The sequence below is a fragment of the Galleria mellonella genome, unplaced genomic scaffold (genome assembly GCF_026898425.1).
Source record: "Galleria mellonella isolate WM207_F2 unplaced genomic scaffold, CSIRO_AGI_GalMel_v1 utg173, whole genome shotgun sequence".
Taxonomy (NCBI): Eukaryota; Metazoa; Arthropoda; class Insecta; order Lepidoptera; family Pyralidae; genus Galleria; species Galleria mellonella.
Genome location: NW_026442016.1, coordinates 4,242,927 through 4,264,823, shown reverse-complemented (window position 1 = coordinate 4,264,823; position 21,897 = coordinate 4,242,927). Strand labels below are relative to the sequence as shown.

Below are 21,897 nucleotides of genomic sequence, written 5' to 3'. Positions count from 1 at the left end.
TTATTTATTAATATAAATAAATGGCTAATCAAAAACGTAAAAAAAAATACTATTAAAGCTAACGCTTTAAAAGCCAAAATTTTTATATACCTAATAATACCTTGGGTTAACTAATTGTAATGTTCGTAACAATCTGTAATTTTCTTGAAAACAATATCTATATATTATTTAAAAAAAATATATATTACAGGCTAATAACATAGCTTTATAGAGGTGAAATTAATTTTAAAATAGGTTAAATAGATTTTGAGTTTATCCATTACAAATAAACTAACAGAGAAACAAATCTTTCCTCTTTAAAATATTAATATAGATATAATATTAAACTATTATTCCTCTAGATCAGAAAAACGTTTAGATGAAATCGCTGTCGAGCGAAGCGATAAGGCGACTCATTGTTTTCACTATATTTTATTTGTGGTAGATAGTCTACAGTAATGTTTTAAAAGGGAAAGATAAAGAGCACTTAACTATCTATCTAATGTAAACTAAAATTAATTATTATTTTCAAACAAACAATAGTGACTGTAGCATGTTAATATACTTATTGTAGTTTTCGCATTTACAATGATATCACCATCACTAATTATCTACTACAAAGTGGAAAAAACCTTCTTAAATTACATGAAATTGAAAAATATAACCTACGACCAGACAAGGACGATTGACGTATGTTACATTTCACGTTACAAAATGACAGTTGACAGCCCTGTCAGTACATGTCGGGTGTGATGCGCCGAGCGGGTGGCGCAGGCGCACGCTCGTATATGGCAAGGTCGGCGGGTGCGCCTGCGCGCCATCGACGCGGCCGCATCGCACGCGACATCCGCGCAATCACTTTCACCGTTCGTCTTACCAAATGCAACGTAGACATAAACGCACTAGAATGAGTAAACTAGTCCACCGAAAACTTAAACAATTCACAAACTGTTTTTAAAAAAATATATATCGTTTTATTTTTTAATAATTTATTGTGATCAGTACCTAAAACAAAAGAAAAACTAACCAAAAAGTAAACTATCAAAATTAATTCAGAATTGATCAAGATATGACATACACACACATCTTTCTTCTTGATGTCGCTTATTGAAATTAAAATTCCCGCGTTGAAATTAAAGTAAAGAAAATAAATAAACTGTATATTAGCGAAAGAATTATTAGAAGCAGTTCAATACTCGTAGATCTGAAACATTAAGCTTATTAAAAAAATCCTTTAATCAATAATGGACAAACCCCTTCCCCGTGGGTGCCATAAGAGGCCACTAAGGGAACTTAATGGTGGAGAGATGGGTAGCAGCGTTTTAATTAAAATATTCAAAGTCTAACTGCGGTTACAACCCGCCTGCCAAGCGTGGCAACTACTGGCAAAAACCCCCCTATAAAAGAAGGCCTATCTTTACCAGACAGTTAACGGCGTATATGGTATTGTATGGTAAGTTTGGAAAATATAATATAAATTAAAATAGCGTTAGGCTCATCCTAAAATGTTAGATTTATAATATCATCATATTCAAATATCTTTGGCAATGTAGGCACGTCATCGAGCGCTACGTACTTTCGTTTGTTACAATGTAACAGTCGACAAATCGCTTCCGACTATCTCATACGGAAATGTTATTTTTATTATTTTATCAACTTTTACAGGAAAATACCAAATTAAAATAACCACGTGACAATTCTTAACTAAACATATTTTAAACATGTTAACAAGTAAGTAAACAAGTAAGTAAGCAACCGTAATCGAAGTGTACAAATGTTTTACGTTTATCTAAGTCACACTGTAAGGATATCCCGAATATTACTAACATATACTTATGATTACACATGTTATTACGTGTGGGAGATTTCAAAATACAAATAAAAAAATATATTAACTAGATAAGTAACTTTTTGCCGGCTACATCGAATGCGCGGATTACAGAAAATTATTATCAAAATAAAACATACATATATCAGTTTTTATGTTTCACTTTCAGAAACACATCAGTGAAAATCGTATTTCAATTTAGTACAGTAAAGTTAGCGTGATACCGTAACAAACATACAGAGAAACAATATTTAAAAAAATATTATTTTGCTTCCATTGCTTCTAGACAATTTTTTTTAATTTCATCTATGTACAGACATTATCCAGTTACATTTTTATTATATTAATATAGCACAAAAATACCAACAACTTTATATTATTTTTGAAGTTTTCATATACTTTTTTTGTTATAAACTCCATGTTATCAAATATAACGTAAGAAAGAATCTTAATAGTTGATTATAATTTATTTAAAATAGTTCTGATTTTTATAATTAATATAATGTGCTGTATATTATTAAGAATATAATAAGAAATAACAACTATTGTAATAAGAAGGATGAAAATCAAGACAAAGAACAAAATAATACTGTGTAGAAACAAAAAATCACTATAAATGAAAACCACTAGAATATTGGTTACATTTCACTTGAAATCCAACGTAAATGGAATGCGATAATAATTACGAGTTATTTTGCGATAACACGCGTACTCACAAACCAATACATCCATAAGTACATAACAAAATATATAATTGGTCACGTAAATTGGTAATTTATTCGAATCAAATTAAAGACCGAATCAACGTATTAATAGAAAATAATGGTCACTACATTGCACTTTCAATTAAATATCATTACGTGTGTAATGAACATGAGCTGATGTATTATAGAATATAATGGATTCAAATTATAAAAATGACAATTATATTAGAACGACTAGTTTTGTCACATAATTTTAAGTAATTTTAATTACCTTAAAAGTACTAGAACTAAAAGTATACGTGAAGAGAGAAGTTAAAGTTATTTCTACACAACCTAGCCTTTTAACTTCCAATATAAATACATTTTCAATTACATGTAATGTTATTCTTTTATGTCATCTCCGATTTTAATATATATTTCTTCGATAAGGGGAAAACATTATCCCACGCTCTCATCATCAGAAACTCTTTGTATGAAGTAAAATTGTAAAATATATAACATTTACGTATTTAATTTAAAACAGGCAGACACACATAGTCACACGACCGGGATATAGGTATTCATAGATCGAGGCCAAAAGTATCGTCGTAAAAGTAACGTCCTTCACCATCAATAGATATACCCAAATTTCATAACAATTAGTCGAGCTTCTAAGACACAGGAAGTAACAAATAAACTCACATTCACATTTATAATGGTAATAAGGATTCGCGTTCTCTGTCAACGAAGTAATGTATCTTTGTTGCATTTCAATGCATTTATATCACGCGTCTAGAAATTTCTAATTCTGTGTAACTACTCTATTCGCACTAAGTACAGCTTCCTCTTCACAATGCGCTAAATTCGTTTTAGTGTGAAGTGACTGGGCTTTCGTAACTTGACTAAGCTCACGTAACTGCTCCTACAAATTGCAATCGCTACATACCAGTTCATCAAAAAATTCAATACCTTATGTTCAGGTATAACTAAAACAAAAAGTTTTTTTTGTTTTTAATTACAATCTACTGCTTGTCAACGCTTAATCAATTAAAGACAATCTGTAACGCAGTACAATTTCAGAGGAATTTCCTCTCACGAATCTGGGTAAAATTGTGAAATAAAAATATTGATAAATTATTACCAAAAATACATATCTAGTAATTTTAAGATTAAAAAAGACTTTAATTTGTTTTGTCTAAGAATTTAATAAAAAAAAAAGATAACTTATTTTTGCTGTTATTAATGTACAATCACGGTATTAACTATTACACATTAGGTGTGTACAATATATAAGTAGCGACTCGCGACTTCGCACAACATAAGTCGCTTCTTGATTAATTGAATTCAAATAAAAATATCCATATAAATATAATAGCAATAAAATATTTTTGAAGATTTCTTCACTTTCATAATAGTAACAACATAATAATAATTGAGTAAACTTGCGTGAACTGTTGGATATAATATTTAAGTGCCTAATCCATTATGTAAGAGTCAAATGTCACTTTTGATATTTGACCTCACGAACCTGTCAAAATATCCGCCGCAGACGCAGACAATTGGCCACAATTGACAATTGCTACGAGCACTAGCCTCACAAGCCGCCTAAATAAGCTGCGGTAGACTAATCGATGACAACTAATTTAATTAAATACTAGAATATTCTTTTTATACTTTATTGTTCATGTACTGTAATTAACATAACTGGCAGTATAGCTCAAATTTTGAGTTCGAAACCAGATAGAGTTTGTATGTAATATTTGTTATTATAATTTAACAGGTCTTTGATAAATAATAAAGCTTGATATTACATATAGGCATAAACAAGATCATGACAAAGATATAAATATCACATAATAATACTATATTGCCTATGGCTTTCATGAAAATAATATAAAAACAAGATGATTTTATTCTTATGTATTACAGTTAATCTAAGCGATGTTTTAAAACCTAGGTAATTTATATTGAATTATACTTGTTGTTTTGATGACTCAACATTACTTTTTGTTGACCGATAACTAAATTCGAGTATTATAGTTTTGAGTATATATGACGTCTTGTTAAAAAGTACTATGTCATACTTTCGACACGTATGTAGATACAACATCGTAGTCCCCAGAAATGGGAACACATATGAAGAACCATGGACATAATATTATCATAGGCGACGGTTTACATCAGTTAGGCCGTCAACTTGCTTGCCGCTCTAAGTATCATTAATAATAATAAAAAAGATTTTCTTCTATTCTTTCCGAAATAAGGGTAAATTCCAGAATTCAGATAATCGTTTTTCAATAGTTTACGAAGCCTACACAGAATTTAAATGAAAACTGAGTCGTAATATAAACAAGTATATTTAGATTATAGCTGTATGTGCAAATATATTATTACAGAAATCAGTTTGTTAATAAAAACAATTTTTATAACGATATAAGAAATCAAATAAATTAAAATTAAATAAACGTAACACACAATTAAAACCGCAACAAGAGCATTATAATTACGCTCATATTCAAGTATGTTTTGCTTTTCGATTATCTCATCATGACGAACATCAATCGATATCTCATTAGCTATAGACGTGACAAAGATCTAAAATCTTGTCATGACGTTTTTGATAATTGATAAAAGACATTAATAAAAACATAAACCTTGGTTAGAAAGCTAAAATAATTATATATTTATTCTATTATTCTATATTTATTATATATATTATTATTATTCTATATTATCTTTTTTTCACTGTGCATTTATGTCTGTTGCTGTTTGTGTACTGTAAGTAATGCAAATAAATTATTTATCTATCTATCAATCTATAACTACAATGGAAAATTGTAATATAAAATTGAAATATCAAACAAAATTTATTTATTTAAACGCAAACATTTAATTAGTGTATAACATACATATAACTCTCAACAAAATATAACAAATTATATGCCAACATTTTGACAGGACATATATTATCTACATAACTAAATATGAACCAATTTCCGCTTAGTGATGCCTCGGGCTAATCTCCCCACAAGGGACCACCGTATGTGCCCGAGTTTACTATGGACACTGTCAGATATAAGGTAATATATCAATTATTCGACAACCCAATGTTATATTACATCAAAATATCAAAACACTAAAACTGTTCTTACAATAGATAAATTGTCCAGAACATTTTAATAAGTAGGTATTTAAAAATATGATACTGACAGCTTCAGCACATTAAACGCACAATTTTGACCTTGAAACAATCTTAATTTGACAAAGAAATTAGCAATACTCAAATGCTGACACGTGCGAAATAAAACATCATAAATTTATAAAACAACAAGAAATTAAATTTTAAACTTATGTCAATAAGGATAGAGTATCTAATCGATTGAAATATATCTACACGCATCGTTATTGTGGTGGTTACATTGCATAATGATTCGATTTACGTTGCGCAGACGCACTAACTTACATTATACTGCAAATACTTAGGTATTATCCTTGTAAACTTTATGTTGTTACAATAGAATTGAAATTAGTGTGTAAAATTTTTATTATTCGTGTGGATCGCCGTATAGTGAGCGTGGAAAAATCACAAAAGTGGCGTGTGCACATAAAATTAACCGATAACAAAAGACGTTAAAAACAAACTTGTAAACTGAACACGCGTAACATTCAACCACTAATAACTTAACTATGGCGACGGATAAAATCTGATTCATATTATTTGCATTAACTCTGGGAACAAATAATTTTCTAAATAAATGTAGGAATGAGACTAGATAGAAAATTTGTTCTAATGCTTGGCATTTGACCGACGATAAATTAATTTGACCATCGGGCTTGTTATTGTCGCTGCTTTGATCTGTACCGCACACCTTGGCACTGTGAGTCATACAGTCATACCTGAGCCCAAATATTTCCAAACATCCAATGACCTCATACGGTCACATTCAATTTTTAAGAACTAAACACATTACTAAGCTAATAAAGACTGACGTTTCTATCTTTTGTTTCTTCTCTTTAATTATTATATGTATATAAAATGATCTTTGCGTTTATGCATTATTCATACTAATTAAAGATAGGAATGTAGAATTTCTAACTACTTCGCTCGCATTATTTTCGCATCAACTATAATGTAGCACTTTAATTAATTACTTACTAATGCATGTTATTTGTAAATAATTAACTAAAGATATAAAGGGTACTGAAGTCATTACAAAATCACACGCACAAACTGGAGTGACTGATGAATTTTAATATTATTAAAATCTTTTTTAATGCTTTGTTAGGGCTCAAAAATAATCTTGTAATATTATAACTTTGCATCTCCTTTCCTGACAATATTATAAAGACACGACGATATAATAATATCAATATTATACTTATTACTATAATAATGTAATAAATACTTTACAAAAAAAAACTATAAAGAAACAACAGTTAAGTTGTGTTCATCTAATCGTACCAAATCCCAACTCCAACCCAATTCTACTGCCAACTCACTCATAAATTTTTACTTTATATTTGTCCTGTCACGTGGTAATTCGTAGAATATAATGACAATACGAATAGTATATATCTTAAAAACTTCAAGTTCGCATATTTTTCTTTTCATTATATTTTAATGTAAATTTATACGATCATGACACAATATTAATTCGATGTCAGTCATGATTCAAGAAAATTTCGTAAGATAAAAAATCTTTGTATCTACTTAAACATGCTTAAACAGTAGCTTTACTTATTACAAACATTACATTAATTTATAATCCTATTTTGATAAACATAAACTTTTTAGTCTTCATGTTTAAGATATTATTATTTTAATATACCTACTAGAATATTATGTGAATAAGGAACCTGCGATAAATAGTTATTTTTATTATAGTTTACTGCTTTGACTTAGAAAACAATAGACTAGCCGAGAAGAACAAGTAAGAAACTTACCTGTTACTCTTTTCTAAGAATTTTAAAAGATCAAACAAGAACCTTACATGTAAGTTTGTGATTTAGTAAGAATACAAAAGACCAGGCATAAAACAAAAGATTTAAATACGCAAAATTAAAGATCAGTAACAAAATAAATCAGTAGTTATTTTCACTTACATATTTTATTCCTTCCTTACATTAACTTTTTTTTAAAATCAACTTACTTAGATATAGGGCATGGATATCGAATGATTCATCTGTTTTAAATTTTATTATTTATTCCTTTTGAACTTTACTGTTAATTCCAAATTTATCTAGATATTTAAAGTAATTGTTTTCAAGTGTTTAGACCCCAACTATTAGTATATACATATCTCAATTGTCTTTTAAAATGAAGCTATTTTTAAGTTCACTACGAAATATAATAAAATAGATGTCAATAGAAGGCAATAGTAAGCGACGAACAGCTGCAATATTGAACGTAAGTCAAAGTATGGTACTAAGGATACGAAAAACATGCAAAAATAATTTGAAAAAAAATCTAGGTAGACGGCCGAAGAAGTTGAATGCTAGAGACAGTTAACATATTATTAAATACATAGCTACTGGAGAAGCTTTATCGGAGTCTCATGCAGCTAAACTACTTCAGTGTGATACTGGGAAGTCGATTAGTAAGTGGACAGTACAACGTGAACTACATTAATCAATAATAACATAAATCAATTTCGAACAATAGAAAAAAAGGGAAAGCCGTTTAAAAAAATATATAAAAACACGTTTGGACTCTGTAAAAAATATAAAAACTGCTCAGAAGAGGATTGGAAGACGATGATTTTTTTTCAAATGGAACAAAGATTAATCGATTTACAACTGATGGTCACCAATGGAAATGGAAAAGGGAAGGTGAGCCAGTACGTCAAACAGATTTTCTACAGACTTTTAAACACGGTGGTGATGGTGGAGACACTATTATGATGAGGGGGTGTATATCAGCTTATGGGTTTGGTCCTATACTCAGAATTCTTGGGAAAATGAATAAAGAAATATATCTAAATATTCTAAAACACGATCTAATTGATACAATGGAAATACAATTATTGAAATAACCTTCCAACATGAGAATGATCCAAAGCATACCGCGAAAACAGTGAAGTACTGGTTCAATTCTCAAGATTTTCAGTTACTGCAGTGGCCGGTACAAAGTCCTGACTTAAATTCAATTGAAAATTTGTACTCACAATTAAAACATATTATTCTCAATGATTATACGTCACCATCGTCGTCCTTGAATGAATTATGGATTCAGGAGCAATGGGATAAAATTTCACCACACTATTGTAAAAAATTAGTAAAAAGTATGAAAAATAGATTGGAAGCAGTTCAGAAAGCTAAAGCTACAGCAAAATATTAAAAAGTGTAATAATTTAGTTGTTTATTTTAGTATAAAAGTGATTAATTGGCTTATTATGTTATTTTATGATTAATTTTATAATATCTCGATGTAATAATGAAACATTAATACTCAATAGTAAATAGTTCTTAACATATTTTTCAACTTTTATATATATATATATATATATATATATATATATATATATATATATATATATATATATATATATATACATTATAGATCTAAATTTGCGGCCGTCACAATCCTCTATAAATTATTAATTTTTTTATGTAACTTAGAATGGCAAACAAACTGATGGCCCACCTGATGAAAAGTAACCGTCGCCTATAGACATGAGCAGTACCTTGGACATAATAGAATATACTGTTTTGCCCATTCGTTACCATTCCTGAGGACTCAGGTGTTATTCCTCTGTATCCTGTAAATTCACTGCCATATCCCACCCTTCAAACCGAATTATACAATACACAAGAAAAGCTATTATTTAAGAACTCGGCAAACGAGCAGTGAACTTTAAGTGATTATGTAATAACGATTGTAAAGATATAATGTTAAAGGTATATTCTATGAGGTCAATGATAACGTAGGTTAGAATTGTTTTAGAACGTTAAATAATATAATGTTTTTTTCTTACAAGACAAAACCTCAAGGTTTCTTATGTATTTGTATCTAACGTCTCGTCGAAAAACGACCTACAATCGAGGTATTCGGTGACTTTCCCAACCTGCTTCTACGGAATGTTTTAATGATCTTATGTCGAGGTGACCCTACAACGCGCACTAGGTATACTCTTAAGGTACCTATATCAGAGTGGTTATCAAAAGTAGCGGATATCCAATGTATAATAGCAAAGAAGCATAATCATCATATCGTCATAGTCCTAGAATACTGACGGATATTTATATGTAATCTTTGTCAGATCCGTCAGTATTCTACGACTGTGACGATATGGGTATTACAAAAATAAAAGGTTAAATACAGCAAAATTTATTTATCTACAATCTACATTAAATAATTGGAGTGTATTCATTGATTTAGTATTCACATAACGTCAGCGCCGATGCATATGATTCGGACATGTTTACACATACTTGACAATAACAATCGGCGATCTAACTACACACACTAGTTAGTGAAATACATAAGAGTGACAAGGACAGAGATGCGCGCACTATATTGACGTATCCGATGCACTTATTTAAACGCAAACATTGGCTCGGCAATGTGCTGTTAAATGGCTTAGTATGAATTGAATATGACAATTATCATCTGTGTTCTACCTATTACGATTCACTACGTTTTCATATTTTTTTTGTATTTACCATAATTCTATTTCTAACTACTGAATGCTCAAAAGTATGGACTACATGATGATAAAATTTAATGTGATTAGGTACTAGTACTACTGATAGTAGGTTAGGTACTAACATTTTTCCCTCTTCTATTACCAAGCAAATAGCATTTTATTTACTGTTGTACTATCGCCTGATAATGTACACTAATAATACCAAATAAATAACTTATTACCATGAACCATGTATCATGGGCGAAACAGTATACTCTGTTATATCCATGGTACTGCTCATGTCTATAAGCGAGGGTTACCACTTTCCAGGTGGACCGTTAGCTTGTTTGCCATTCTAAGTTGTATAAAAAAACCTAACAACATAAAAAAAAAACAAATTTTGTTTACAAATGATTAGAAAATGTTATTAAATGAATCAGTCTGTTATGTTTCAAATTACAGATTATTGTTTTTAGATGTTTTGGACCAAAACAAGCGTTTCAATATCTTTGGAAAGTCTGCCTTTATGGAATTGAAAATTCATCTAAGAAAGTTTTACTTGAACGAAGTCGCGATTAAAAGCTAATTGAAGTAAGAAACATTTACCTAATACGAACACAAAATACTTAAAATAGCGACCCTTTATACTCGTATTTAGTACCTTTACTTCGTAGTTTACCTTTCACAAAGTTTACAATATATTCATTCCTATATTACAACAACAAAATATAATTTCCTCTGTCAACGTAATATATTAATCAGCTTCAAAAGCCTCAAACTCATTAGCTTGTGCATGAAGGTGACTTACATCAAACACCAATACAATATGGACAATAGGCCACTCACCTCTCGTGAAACAATGGGATATGAACGACAACTGATGCACATACAGAATTGAAAAGATCAGAATTATTTGCCCAGTTAATGTTAGAATCCTACACACAAAAAAATCATTTACAAGACCACACTTCCATTGCATTTAATTCTAACAGATCTTTCAATTTATAATATTTTCTCTTTTTGTATCAGTCTCACTGTTTAGGATAAAATAGGTTTAAAGGATCAAATTGTATAATCATTAATAAGTATCACAAATACACATATCTTCTTCAGCATCTTACGATGAATGAGCTCGAAAATCGAGCAAATCATCCAGTTCTTGAAGAAATCCAACATATGAAGGGTATCGTGGTTGTTGCGGTGTATTCTCTGATATTCATGCTCACGTCTATTTGTGCTATTGCTGTACGACAGTTATCTCTTTCCATCAGGTACACCATCAGCTTGTTTGCTATTGAAAGTCAATTCAAAAGTCATCTTTTGATCAGTAACTAATCACGATGTCTCTATTTACATTACATTAGGCTTTTCTTGTTTTGTTTACCATTTATACTAATATATTTGTTATAATCTCAATAGCACAAATAAGATATTAAAAAGTTATCCTAGTCTTAAATCATAACATATATGATTTTAGACTAGGATCTTTTTTTAATCAACTACTTCAACACAATAACAAATAATCTAAATAGTCTATAGAAAAGGCTCCATCCAAAATTCTATGTATATTCCTAATTTCAAAACGTTCGCCTAGTTAATGTGCCAAAAAGTAACAGACAATCACTCATTTTTCTATTATACAATCAGTAAGGATTTCAAAGAATAGCGTTTCCTTAGTCACATTCTTTCAATTCTAAAATATTATACACGAGTAGTAACCCAAATTCAAAATTCTACAAATATCTGTTAACAATACAAGATAAGATTTTTACCGACAATGAAACCAAATGTAACACAATAATAGTTCACGATGAGGAAGACAAAGCAAACAACATCATTATCCGGATAGGTATACGTTAAAGGACATTCATTCATAACTATTGTTGTGTGTTTTATTCAATGTCACTCAAAGTAGGCACATACATATTATACATGTCTAAAGTTCTCTCGTATGTATTTTTTGTAACTAACATTAATATACATACTTGTCCCTGTATTTGTAAAGTCAAATAAAAAGAACTAAATTATTGTTTAATAAACCTGAACAATGAAAATTAAAATGTAAATATTATTATCAACTTTTCTTATTAATGTATTAAGGAATTTGTCTTTTTTTATAATATTGACGTCAAGAGATTTAATGAGTTTACATAAAGTCAAATATGCAAACTGTCACATAATTTTATATTTACCATACCACATATGATTCTACCGACCTTTGGACACATTTTACTGTAAATAGGTAGTTATAATTGTGTTATTACATACAGGGGATTCCCTGCTAATTTGAATCTTAGATATACATGTACACTAACATATTGATACTATATCAAAATTATTAAGAATTGTTAGAAACGGCTTGTTTCTAGTCTAGATTTTCATTGGTAAATATGATAAGAGTGTCTCTTATTGTTTTAAAGTGAAATTGTGATCTACTTTTGATGTCGGAGGCAGCATTAGAATCGGCACTGGCGCGTAAGTCGACACCGCTACTTGTCCGCACTATGCAAATGGAGATAATACGCGTACTAGCTAAGTGACCGGGTTGCTACGTACATACTCGCACAATGAGGTTAATATCCAGCCAAGTTGCGGATAAAAACGCGCTAAACGTTCGCCTTCACAGTGCTTCGCGATTTTGACGGGTTAGAACAGAAATCGCGAAGCAAGGCGCATGTGCACGGACCGAATGGGGTTACCTCGGGCTCACCCACATTCCAGGCTTCCGGAATTTCACTGACGTTGACAGTTGCAATGTAGTATCTACTGATATTTTAATAATTATTTTGTAAAGCAAATTGCAATTATTTTATTTATATTTTACACTATTTAAACGCCAAAAATAAAAAGCAATATTGCTTATCATAAGGATGCTCAACACAAGTATTGAAATAACGATACATTCCATCTCTACATAAAAGCTTTGCTGTTAATGAGTTTAACGTATATGAAGCCAATAACACTCGTATTTAAAACTGTTATTATCATATCTAGAAAAACTGCTAAAATTAACTCTTAAGAATAAATATAGAAATCTGATAGAGAATAGAAGGGGTCCTTTAGGGGAGATATTTCACAATAATAACGGTAATTAAAATTTAATGCAAATTTGAATAACTTCTAAATAAAAGCACAATAAACACTACTGAAATATATGAGGATGAAAGAGAGAGATTTAAAATAAATGTTACTTTTATTAATATAGATTCAATAATTACTATAATCAAAATTAACTATTAAACTCTATGTAAGAATAACCCCTAAGCTGTTGATTTACGTGACAGAAATTAATACTGAACTGGAACTAACTCTCTGATCAATACAAAAATAAGTACGTTTATCGCCCATAGTGCCCACTCTTGAAGCTTAATAGGATATGCCTTCATATATTTCAGATTTCATTGAGAATATTTCCCTAAAAGATAACGTATGTACGCGCGCGCACATTGCTGTTTCAAGTCACAGCAAAAATAGTTAACAACATCAAGCTTCTTCAACTCTGTATAGCTTTATGGAAGTCACATAAAATTATAAACTATCAATTCTAATATACGTAAAGAAAAACTCAAATTAGTAGCAAGTACAAGCCATTGAGCTTGTAAATTTGTATAACGATAGATTATTAAGTATTTTATATACATATAAGACACTTAAGATATAAAATAAATATCAAATACAAACATCTGCTAAATAAAATAATGCTTAATTAAATTTATATTTTCCGCGAATAAGGCAAAATGGTAGCTATTATCTGTAGTAGTATCTAGAGATATTACATGCATCAAATATGCAACGCTGCAGTCGAGTTTAAAAATAAACGCACCAAAACGATAATATATCTAAACGGCGCGCGACGCACACTACCATACGTCTCATACGGTCCGTACAACGTACAGCCAGCAACAAAAGTAATTGTACACATTTCATCACGTTTAGTCCTTACTGTAACGTAATAAAGTTCATTAGTGTTCACCGACCTTTACGGCTGACGGTCCAAGTTAAAGAAAATAATAAAATGAGACATCAGTGTCCCGAGGTATTTAAGCATCTGTAGGTTTTCGTTGGCGTATGGGTTGAGACAAAGAATTGCCAATTATTCCACCTGCCCCCGCCGCACCTGGCCCGGCTGTTCTTTTTATTTATTTCAACACCGCTGATATTTTTATTGTTCACCTTCGTTGAATGTTACACTAATGAAATGTAGCGACAGTAGATGCGCTTTTAACTGATCGCAGGGGGAAAATTTCCAGAGTACACATTGCTTTAAATGATCATAACTGCTATCACAAAAATTGTTTATAAAATATGCGTTTTAAACAAAACAAAAATAAAACACACACACACACAAGAACAACACTCTTAAAAAGTTTTTTTTATACAACTTAGAACAGCAACCAAGCTAACGACCCACCTGATTGAAAGTGGTAACCGTTCCCTATAGCCATAAGCAGTACCATGGACATAACAAAGTATACTGTTCCGCCCATGATACCCCCCATGCGTTGCCATTCCTGAGGACTCAGGTGTTATTCCTCTGTACCCTATAAATTCACTGCCATATCCCACCTTTCAAACCGATCACAGCCATGCAAACACAACTGCTTCATGGTTGAAACACGAATGGGATAGAGGTACCCAAGCAAAGGACTTATACAAAGTCTCCCTTTGGTAATTAATAATATTGCATACATCATCTCATATACGAGTCATGTAAGTACATCGATATGTTCAATTCTAGCAGGTACACTATTACATACGTAATCAATATCGTGTCTGCTAATTCCCAATATCTTGTATAATGCTTCAATTAAGTATACAAACATCTTGCTCGAAACTATGGTTTGTTAAGTTTCTTTCCAGTAACTGTAGTCATAGAAATCACTAGAACTTCGTCCTCTTCAAGTCTGAGGAAACAGTAAAAATGACAAATAAAAACATTCAGTCCTTATGATTTCTATATTAATATGTATAATAATTGAAATCATGATCTTTATTAAAAAAATAAATATAAATAATAATATATATACAGTTAAATTGTTACAATTTTATTACTTTAATCATGTATATTTTTTGTAATAATATTTAAGCAACCATAATGTCGTTAAGATGCATTAAGTTAAAAGTCAATACATTTTCTTCTAAAAACGTCCACATGAAACAGAATTCTAAAAAAAATCGACCGAAGAGTTGCGGACACGATGCGTCGACATGGTTCATCGACCCCGTCGATATTTCTCGAAATTCGCCGCGGAATCCGCGCTCTTTTCGCTTTTAATTGTAAGAGTAACCAGCTACCCACCGACAAGGTGATACATTTCCAGTGAAAAATATATAACCGTGCCCCTCTCACACTGGAATTATTGTAACGGAACATACGTATTAAGATTTTCATGGAAGCGGACGACAGATTAAGAAAATCGCGTTGGTCAGACACCAATTTATTTTTATCCTATGTTATATACTTATATGTCAATGAAATAAAAATAAAATATCTGCTAAATACTTAACCGTGTAGGATTAGGAAACACGTGATTGTTAAACATTTTTTAAAAAATTCAAAATAAATCAAAAGATATACATATATTAAAAAAAAAAAGATGAATTTAACTATATTCTAACACAATAGAAATATTGTAACGTTTTCGTAATATTGCATAGCGCGGAAGTTTGATTTTTCACGCCATAAACTAAACAATGGACTAACAGACCTCAATAACGGACGTGAATACATACAAACAAAATACTACAAAATTTAATGACATTTCTCACAATTCTTCATAATTTTGATTACTTTCATTCATGCCTTTCATAATTTTAAGATAAATTTAAACGCGACCACGTATGGTATTTAGATTTACTGGCATCGACCCAAGATGATCCGAATAAATAGAGCGTGAGTAGGTAGCTTAGTTAGTTATTTAACATCATCCACGCGTTGTTTCAATCATATGCAGACAATGATACAAATACAAACTTATCGCATATTTAAATATACATTAGTCATAAAATGACAAATGTATAATCTTGCTAATATAATAACTTTATCCCGCTGCTTTTCTCGCGAGAATTAAGGTACAAGTGTCTCTTTAATTGACTTGCATATGGTCCAACCATATTCCAAATTTTATTTAAATTATGTATAATTAAATAAAAAATAAATGCAAACATTTTTACAAACATTTATAAGTTCGTCTCAAAGAATACAAACAAATTTCTACTAAGCATTGTTAGCGTAAATGTACCTTAATAGAGCACAACAGAAATTCCTTATATAGCGGATCTGATAGATCATCCCCTGAGATGAAATTTATACTTAGGGATAAAATTGCACAAATGTATGAGGAATCGGCAACCTGACAACAAGGTGCGAGAGAATATACACGCACAGCGGGCGGCACGGCGCGGCGGAAGGAACGCGACGCGATATTTAGTTAGGGTTGTTACGCCTTATGATCAAACCCACACACATTTCAAAGACCGATTTTGGAATCTATTCCAATACTCTAGTATTGTATCTGTAACTATAAGAGGATAATGTGTTGTAGCTTTCAAAATATTTATATATTTTAATAAAATTAACCCGCGACTTTGTCCGTGTGACCGAGATATATTCACTGATTATAAATAGCCTATGTTATTTTTCCATTCCATGTAGTACCTGTATACTAAATTTCATAGTGATTGATTAAGTCGTTAAAGCACCAAGAGATAAGAAATAAGTAAATTAATTTTCACATTAATAATATTAGTAAAGATATTTAAAATATTACAAGTAGTTAAATAAGGAGACCCTTTCTTTCACAATGCTTCTCTATTACTTAACTCAGGGTTTACCAAACTTAAGACTCCACGTACCCGTGTTAGATTTTCTAGACGCGACGAGTTCGCCCTCAGAAATCTGATAATCGACAGTACAAATGAGGCATTTTATTAAAAAAGAAGTATAAAAGAGCAACAGATAAATATTTGTGTGTGGATGTGATTTTTAGCGCAAATGATATCGATACACGGAGAAATTTTGTTCAATTTTAATCTTAATTCAGACTCAGCGTTTAGTTGATTCCTATATTTCATTGTTTATCTGACTAAGTATGAAAACCTATACATAAGCTGTTAGATAAATATTGTCGCATAGCCCGCTACGATTAACTGGTGTACCCCAAAATGGTGCTCGTCATATCCCACTTTGAGAAACCATAATTTAACTAAACAACGAAGTATCGCTATCAGCAGTTTGGAGGAATGCCACATAAATCTAATTGTTTTACAACTTTTTATTAAGATTTAAATTTTATAACTGTTGTATAAAATATAATAAATTAAAAGAGAGAAAGTTCGAGTTATAAATGTTTTCAAAGCAGATCGCAATACCTATTATCTATATCGATACACGGTGGGAAATAAGCGTGACGCGTTGAAGATGTGTTTTTAAAAATACATACTGAGGTGCGACCCTAAGTTACAAACACTCGATGATGTTTAGTCGATTATAATTAGCTGCGCTCCCGACTCGGAACGCGTGGTACAAGTGATAAACTAAAGCAACACAGAACAAGATAGCAGTACAAAGTAAAAATGTATATAAATAACGATGAACGTTTTGAGTTTAACATTTAATTACGTTTTCTGTAATAAAATTGACTACCTAAGAACTTATATTGCATTATTTTTTGACTTTTTAATCGCATAATGTCTTATATGTAGGAAAAATATCTAGCTAAAGTGCAATAGATCGATGCCTATTTAGCTCAAAGTACTGGCTATTGATAAGAAATAAAGGTTTTCGAGTGATGACCCTTTAGAGGCAAAAGCAGTGTATGACAATCGCCCTAATCTCTAAATGGAGCGATAACTTTCAATATATTACAAGAGGTTCAATATATACAAGTAACTCAGAACCATTTCTTATAACTGTTTATAAAGGAGGATTATGTTCAGCAATGGACAACTAGCGACTGAGACGATGACACGAAGGATGATATCTAGATTACACATATGTATAAATTTGTAAAACTACTGATGACGCACTGTCAATATTAGTCTTACAATATTTCGTATCGTTAAAGATGAAACGAGTGCGATCACTTATCAAACTGGAACTAACCTAATGATAGTGGCGGCATCAGTCACCCGCCCATCACTCCGGTCACGTAGACGGGTGCTAGCCCCGCTATGGTTGCCACGCGCGCCGCCTGCGTCCGCGCAGGCAGATGTTTGTGGCACGAGACGTATACCTGCATACTCCATATGCACTCGTTGTCCTTGAGATGCTTTTAGCTCGCTCAGTTAGTGCAATTAGATTATAATAGAAACTGAAGACAAATCGTTTGCCAATTCGCTCGTTTATAATTCATATATTAATCAAAACCGTGATAGGAAATTGCACAAAATGTAAATACATTGGTACTTAATATCTAGAATAAAATGTATATCAATATTACAGTGTTTATCAATATTATAGTGGTCACAGCGTTAATAAATGGACACTCATGTTATATTTAGATATGAACTCGTTCGTTAACGTTACAATTTGTATGACATACCAGTAGGTATGTGTGAGTTTATAATCAAAATGTTACAAAATCCGTATATGATAAGATTCCCAACATCTAGAATATTTTTATTCTTGTTCAGAAAAGCATATTCAGTTATTTATCAAATAATTGTTGTTTTAAGACCGTTTATAACAAAGATAATATAATATCTCGAAATTTTGATTATGATCACAAAAAAATATTTGAAAAATTCGTAAGTAAAGACCGCTGCTTATTTTGTGACAAACATTTTATTATTCCCTGTTTAACTTTTTAAGTAATCAATCAGATATATTAAAAATTCTTCAGTTTTTTTTTTTAAATTGTCAAATAATTCCGATGCTACACTTCAGTAAACTTTGGTATGAAAGCTCTAATTGCGCCCTGAGATCCTAAGTGAGTGTACACAGATATAGATACATATTATTTGCATACGAACCTATTTAGAATTCTAGAATCTAGACTTTACGCCATCTTGTACAGATAAATATACATATTTAGCCACTTATTTTAGTATAGGAGTGTCTATACTCACGAAATTGTTGCCAAGGGAATTACAATATTATCGCTACAGTACGGAATAAATTAAACAAAATTGATTGTAAACCACCTACGCACAATAAATTGAGGACATTTTACTTGCATGATATTTAATGTTACATTAATAAAATTCAATAATACACCTATAAATAGGAAAAAGTTATACATAAACATTAGTAATAATATTTGTCACAACTTCACCCGTGTGACACTGGTCTCTCCCATTACTACGAGAATTATGGTCTTAGGTATTTAGAAATTATTCCAAGGTAATATAGTATAGCCATTAGTTATTTTTTTAGGATCAAATACAAATTAATTCTACACAGAAATTTTAAAATATAATTTTATCAAACATAATAATTGGAAATGCGTATTAGTATGTAGTTTATTATAAACTATAAAAACTAGATAATATCGATCTATTCTATCGAACTTCTATTATTTCATCAAGTACGACAACTGATTATCCAACGGTCGCATCTCCACTTCTAATTGTTACTAAGTAAAAACTAACATCGAAATGAAATTTGTACTAACATCGTGATTATTTGTTCAATATACCAACCACCCTCTTTGGAACGCGCCGTAAACATAACAATTTATTTACTTCCGTACGTACACGTAACATAAAATGGAAATCTACTTTTAAAAGCGGAACCACTCGCGTACTGAGTCAGCCCCGAGAAATAATAGGGATTCGTAACTATATTTAGTACATTAGTACTATGAATAGTCTCGCCCACGATACGGAGCCGTGTAAATCAACGCTCCACTAATGTAATACAAACTCGATACAACGACCGTCTGAAGCGAAACAAAAAACGACTCGAAGCAACTTTCATATTTTATTATTCTTTTGTGCGCGGGTTAACGCCGACTTTTAAAATCATTGTATGGAACAAAAGGTACGTGACCCGGAAACGAACCCTTGATAAGGAGCTTAGCTTCTTTACAATCAGTCTGATAATGAGGAAACTTAAATGCTTTAGCTTCGACAGATTTGACTCCTCGTTATTACCTGCACGATGGAAAGAAACTAAGAACAATGGTAGGGGATGATTCAAACTTATTGTTTTCGATATCAATGTTCTACTCAGGTAGATAAATAGTTTAACATTTACTCATTGATGCTTTTCATTTTAAAATGCAGGTAAGTACATAGATAATATTGACCAGCCATATGGTTACTTATTCACTAAACAAAAAAATATTCTTACAACGATAATCGCAGTTGGGGTTGTCAAAGTCACAGTCAAAATTCAAACTCGAGTTATTTTATCAAATCATCAAATGTTTTTTTATTGAATGATAATGGAATGATAACTTCGCCTCCCCTAACGGTATACACTGATGGGTTACCAGTGAGGGATGACAGGTGAGGATGAAACAGGTCAGTTAGCCCATAATGACAAATTTAACAATAAATCAACCTTTTTCCACCAACGGTTTCCCGGGGGAACCGTGTTAAGGTAGACCTGATAAGGGCATATCGCTAGCAATGGGGTTGTTAAACCCAATTACTAACAATTCCTTCTTCTCAGTCAAATGTTGGCCACGCGAGAACCAATTACTTTGATCATAGTTAAATCTTGGATTGATTTATTTACGATGTTTACCAGCACTGAGTAGTCGAATTGATCATATACTGTCAACCCATTATCATTGAAAAAGTAAACCAGTTCTATCTGATTTGAAACAGATTAATATTATCCATTTTTAAACAAATATATTAAATTCCCTGCTCTATCAATAAAATAACATACATATTAGAAGTTATCCTTGATAGGTAATTAATGTTTATTTTTAAAAGTATAGCGCTATGACAAACGAATGGACGAAGTAGCTCTATAATGGGTACCTTTGTACTACTCGTATTTTGAAACGGAACCTTAAAATCAGTTAATATTATTAGTTAATTAAATAAATTAGATAATTATGCAGGAACTAGAAACAAACAAAGGTCATAGTTAAAGCCAATAGTAAACTTCAACTGAATGTATACAAAATCATATGTATTCAGACCCTCTAGACCAGAAAAAGTTTTACTAAAAATGTTACTCGCTCGTCGACCATAACTTTTCAAATGTTTTCATGACTAAAAGCGACGATCACTGTATTCAATCAGGTAGGCCGTCAGTTTGTTTGCTATATTAAGTATAATAAAGATGACATACTGGCAATCTTTTATATTATACAGCGTAGATCCCAAACCTGACTGAAAATTATAATCGCCCACTACAGATACAAACACTTTAGATAAAAAAATTTACTGTGCTACTTAATCTCTTTTTTTCAGTGCTTTGTCATGGTTCCTCAAAAAAGCTTCAGTGCCTCGATATATCGCATTTAGAGAAAACTACGAAATAAAAACAAAAATTACTAGTAATTTAGATTTTCTTAATATTTTTTTTCTAGCAGAGATAAACAAATAAAAAAAATGTTTTTTTTTTTTATTAATTTAATTATAGCATCACATTTAATCTAGCTAACTCAACCCGCCTGCTAAGCGTGGCAACTACTAGCAATACTAATAATAATACTGGGATAATACTGCCTATGCTCAGCAGTGGAGAGTTAACGGCAGATATGATGATGATACAATCTAGTGTATATTAAAAGGACAATTTTTTTCTTAAAAAAAATAGTCTTGATATCTTTTTCGTTTTTTACTTTTTATTGTGCTTTCGTGATTATACCCACCAGAG

At 31.1% G+C, this 21,897-nt stretch overlaps 1 protein-coding gene across 7 annotated transcripts in view; it reads right to left on the bottom strand.

Moving 5' to 3' along the window:
- The window catches only part of LOC113515661 (uncharacterized), a 92,235-nt gene that overhangs the window by 33,857 nt on the left and 36,481 nt on the right, over positions 1–21,897 (bottom strand). Inside the window, exons 1-2 of one of the 7 annotated variants that reach the window (XM_052893239.1) lie at positions 18,220–18,524; positions 14,873–15,019 (exon numbers count right to left, since the gene is read on the bottom strand). The exons of 4 other annotated variants lie outside the window; for them this stretch is intronic. Coding sequence is in view for 1 of the 3 variants with exons in the window: in XM_052893234.1 (XP_052749194.1) it covers positions 18,220–18,238 (19 nt within the window). In the remaining 2 variants the exon portion in view is untranslated. Of the gene's footprint in view, positions 1–14,872; positions 15,020–18,219; positions 18,528–21,897 lie in introns of those variants that run through there. 2 more of the 7 variants (XM_052893241.1, XM_052893234.1) reach the window with 2 other exon arrangements.